This window comes from Mus caroli, chromosome 3 (assembly GCF_900094665.2).
Source record: "Mus caroli chromosome 3, CAROLI_EIJ_v1.1, whole genome shotgun sequence".
NCBI classification, from domain to species: domain Eukaryota; kingdom Metazoa; phylum Chordata; class Mammalia; order Rodentia; family Muridae; genus Mus; species Mus caroli.
In genome coordinates, this window is record NC_034572.1 from 102,738,829 (window position 1) to 102,743,166 (window position 4,338).

General features: G+C 44.3%; 1 protein-coding gene across 1 annotated transcript in view; it reads left to right on the forward strand.

Moving 5' to 3' along the window:
* Positions 1–372: 372 nt before the first annotated feature.
* Positions 373–4,338, forward strand: part of C3H1orf194 (chromosome 3 C1orf194 homolog) — a 7,563-nt gene continuing 3,597 nt past the window's right edge. The window contains exon 1 of the mRNA XM_021157509.2: positions 373–625. Coding sequence (XP_021013168.1) covers positions 545–625 — 81 coding nt within the window. The 5' untranslated portion in view covers positions 373–544. The remainder of the gene's footprint in view (positions 626–4,338) is intronic.

Genomic DNA, 4,338 nt, shown 5'->3' on the forward strand with positions numbered 1-4,338 from the left:
TCCTTCCACCCCACCAAATCCATCCACGTTTTTACAGCCGTCTCAGTGAGCAACCCTGACGTCTGCATAGTTAAGCAGCAAGGAGAATGACCTAATCGACAATTTTCCAAGTAGGACACGTGAGATCTTTGATTTTTTTTTTCTTTTTTTGACATTCTCTCACTCTCGTTGATTTGAAAATGGGGAAGCTTTCTTTTAGGTGAAAGCGAGAAGGAAACATTTGGGTCATCTTTTAGTGTTTCTTTCGTCAGCTTTCGCAGAAATCCCATGTCATGGGAAGCCAGCGTTTTCCAACTGAGGCTCCAGAGTGCGTATCCAGGTCGTCTTCCCTCCGCATTCACAGCAGCCTCCTCCCAAGGAGCCTTCTTAGTTGAACCGCCAGGTGGCGCATCAGAATACATCTGTCGTAACTGGAGGGATAGCTGCCTAGCAACTAAAAACCGGGCGTTCCAAACAATTGGGACCCGGGATCCTCTGCGAACCAGGTCGTGCTGAGGCTGCACTAGTCTCCAGGGAGTAAGCGTGCGTCTCTGGGCCTTTAAACATGCTTCAGCCTCAGGAATCTTTCTCGAACCCTGCCTTACGCGACGAAGACAAACATTTGGGAAATCTGTGGGCTTCTAAGGTACATTGAGGTTTCCTCAGCAAATTCCCAGTGGGGCCTGCAGGAGATTCTTGGTAACCTAACTGATGAGATCACCAAGTACCAAAGAAATCTGTTTTCTGCCTGTCTCCTAGGCCATCTATTTGCGTCTGATAACGTTTTGGAAGTGGTTTTGAGCAGAGGGAAGGGAACTGAACTCTAATGTAGAACAAGGTCTGTCAAAGCAGTGATGGGGAATATAAATGATGGGGAAATATAATAATAGTCTGGGTTCCACCAAGCTACCCTTTTGTCTTGTCTTGGCATGTGTATTCCAAAGACAGATGAGAGGTAGAATGGAAGAAAATCTCTGAAAGACACCAGGTCATACTTCAAGCAAGTCTTCATGGTACCTCTGGCCTCTGGTTGATGCAAGAACACATTTGTATATATGTGTGTGTTTAATTATGTTCAGTGGAAATATACACCATCTTTTTCCTAGTCTGAGTATTTGGGATATTTGAAGAGATACACAATAAAGTGAATTAAGTGGTAATTTGAGCTTGATAACAACACTAAAGAACTTCCTTTTCTTCAATATTTGCGGCTTATATGCCAGGCATGCTGGGAAACACTGAGAGCACATAGCCTCAATTTAGATATAGTTACTTTCCAGTTAGCTTAGTAAGGAAGACAGGCCAGCCCCTGCATCAGTCACTTAGTGGGTAGCACAACTGATCCTCATATTTGGTGGGTGATGGGGACTACCAGGAACTCTCAGCCTGCCTGGAGCTATGAGAATCTGTTTACAAACAAACAGCCAAACCCACAGACATAACAAAAACCAAAATGTACTTCCCTCAGAGGCACATGCACTGCGGTGGAGTCATAGGCAGAGTGCCTGAGAATAGGGGCATGAAGGAGGGGTTTCTCAAAGAAAGTGAGAGACATCTGATGAGTTACCTGAGACACGTGAAAAGGGTGTGCGTGTGTGTGTGTGTGTGAAGTTAGAAAGAAGGAAAGAAATACCAGCTACTGAGGGGGATAGGAAGCAGTAGGTGCGGATACACTCTAACGAGAGACAGAGCATCCTGGAGAACTGCTAACTCCAGAAAAGTCAAATGTCAGTGTGAAACAGAGACACACAGACTGGTGCTAGAGACGACCTCGGTGGCTGAATGCTGTGAGCATTGTGTTAGTGGGCTAGGAGCCATCACAGAGCTGTTGGGAATCACGAGACTTCAAGTACTGGCGTGTCACAGAGTGTTAGAAAGCACACACAGCTGTGACATGTCTTTTAGTAAATGTGTGTTAAATGTATAAGTATAAGCAAAATGGAGGGCCTACAGGCTTGACTTCATAGCAAGGTCGAGACTAGCCTAAATTATATGAGACACTGTCCCAAAAACCAAAACTGGTGGCCTATGTGGATAAACTTGATCAAGAGAGGATGCCGTTAACACTTATGGGATTGGTATTACGAGTATCATATGCTCAGCTCCATTACGTTTGTTGTAAATAAGTCACTGCTGCTAGACACGTACTTTGGTTATATCCTTGACAACTATGAATAGCTGCATGTAGCTGCAGTGAAAGCGAAGTTAGAGTCTCAAGATAGCTTGCTGTGGAAGTCCTGGATACCCAAAGGAATTGAGTTAGCAGAAGGATGCCTACACATGTAGGTATTTACTATGGCTCTGATAATCACAGTCCCCAGTTTAAAAAAAAAAATAGCCTAGGTATCTGCCCACATGAATGGCTATATGTGCGAGACATAAACAACCAAGTATCATTTAGTCATAAAGGACAGTTATATTTTCCAGGAGTTGGGTGCAACATAATAAGGCAGATGAGGCAGATTCAGAAAGGCAGATGTGGCATATGTAAAATCTCTTATATTTAAGGATGTGAGACTGCAGTATCTAAGCGATTGAACTGGCCTAGCCTGAGTTTGACCCCTAACAAAGCAAGTGGGACTGAGATATGAGCGTAGAAAGGGGACTGACTGGAAGAGGAATGAGAGAGGATAATTGGAGGTAAATATGGTCGGAGTTCCGTGTACTATCACCATGAAGCCTGTTTTGTATAGTTAGTGTGTGCTAATAATAAAAGATTACATTTGTCAATGTTCAGAGACTCCTATTACAGAATTGGTGACCAATAAATCAGGCTCTTCTGGCTTGAAAAAGAAAAGGGAAGCAATCATATGGAGCAGTGGACTGGCTAGGCTGGGAGGGAGACAGAAAGGCACCAGCTGGGAGGCAAGTGCAGTGGTCATGGGAAGCAGGTGCAGTAGTCAACCGGTGGGCAGGTGCTGAACCCCTAGAGAAGAGTAGCCAACATCAGAGACAAGTGATAAGATGTGAATTTGAGAAGGATGCAAAGGGCCATGGGATTTGATGGCTGACTCCACATGGGTATAAGGAAATGGATAAATACAAGATAGACTCCTGGATTTCCGAGGGTTCAATTAACACCATCACTGAAAAGGAGCTTCTTAAGGAAGCAGGTTTGAACAGAAAGATGTTGACATCAATTATGTAGATGCTTGTGTGGTGCCTCTGAAATCTTTAAATGATTGTGTGGTATGCAAGCTTGAGAAGGTAGGATTGAAAATGTATGTCTGGGAGCTACACAGCTTATGTGCTGTTTAAAATTGTAGTAGAAAAGCCGCCTATCCTGTGAATATAAGAGTAAGATACGAGGGAATGGAGAAATAGATGGCTTAGTGGTTAAGAGCATTGACTAGTCTTTCAGAGGTCTTGAGTTCAATTCCCAGCACCCACTTGGTAGCTCATAAGTGTCTGTAACTCCGGGCTCTGACATCCTCACACAGACATACATGCACCAATGCACATAAAATAAAAATAGTTAAAAAAATAAAACAAACAAAAAGATACTTTCTTGAGAAACCTGAGCAGAGAAGGAAGATATAACAGCCAGAAACCAGAGTTAAAGCGGATGGAGTTGGCCAACAGGATGGAGAAGTATTGGTGGGGTTTCAGAGTTACAGTGCCAGAAGTCTCAGGAACCAAAAAAAGATGAGAGCTGGAAAGATCCTTCTAGTCGCCACAGAGGTCATAGGTCAATAACCTGTTTCAGTGGACATTGGAGGAGAGGCAAGAACATAAAGGGTTGGAGACAGGAATGGGGAGGAAGGGGAGTTAGTAATTGTTGACCCTTGAAGAAGGGTGTTTCTGTGGAGAAGATGACAGGGTGGTAGATACAGCACCATAAATAGATGGTAGAGAGGGTGGAGCCAGAGGAGAGGATGGGGAACAGTACATATGGAAAGGACTGGAAAGGGCTGGGTCTAGAGAAACTTCCTCCTGAGTGAAGAGACTTCTCCCCATGATCAAAGGAGAGAGAGTCTGCAGACTGGCATCAGTGTTGATACTTGGATTTTTTTCTGTTTGTTTTTGTTTGTTTGTTTTAGACAGGGTTTTGCTATGTAGCCCCGGCAGACCTAGAACTTGTCTGTAGACCAGGCTATCCTCAAACTCACAGAGATCCACCTGCTTCTGCCTCCTCTCATTTATACTTATATTCAGCCTTTCATTTTTATTGTTGTTGTTTGGTTTTGATTTTGAGGACAAGGTTTCTCTATGTAGCCCTGGTTGTCCTGGAACTTGCTATGTAGACCAGGGTGCCTTCTAATTCAGAGATCTCTCTGCCTCTGCCTCTGCCTCTGCCTCTGCCTCTGCCTCTGCCTCTGCCTCTGCCTCTGCCTCTGCCTCTGCCTCTGCCTCTGCCTC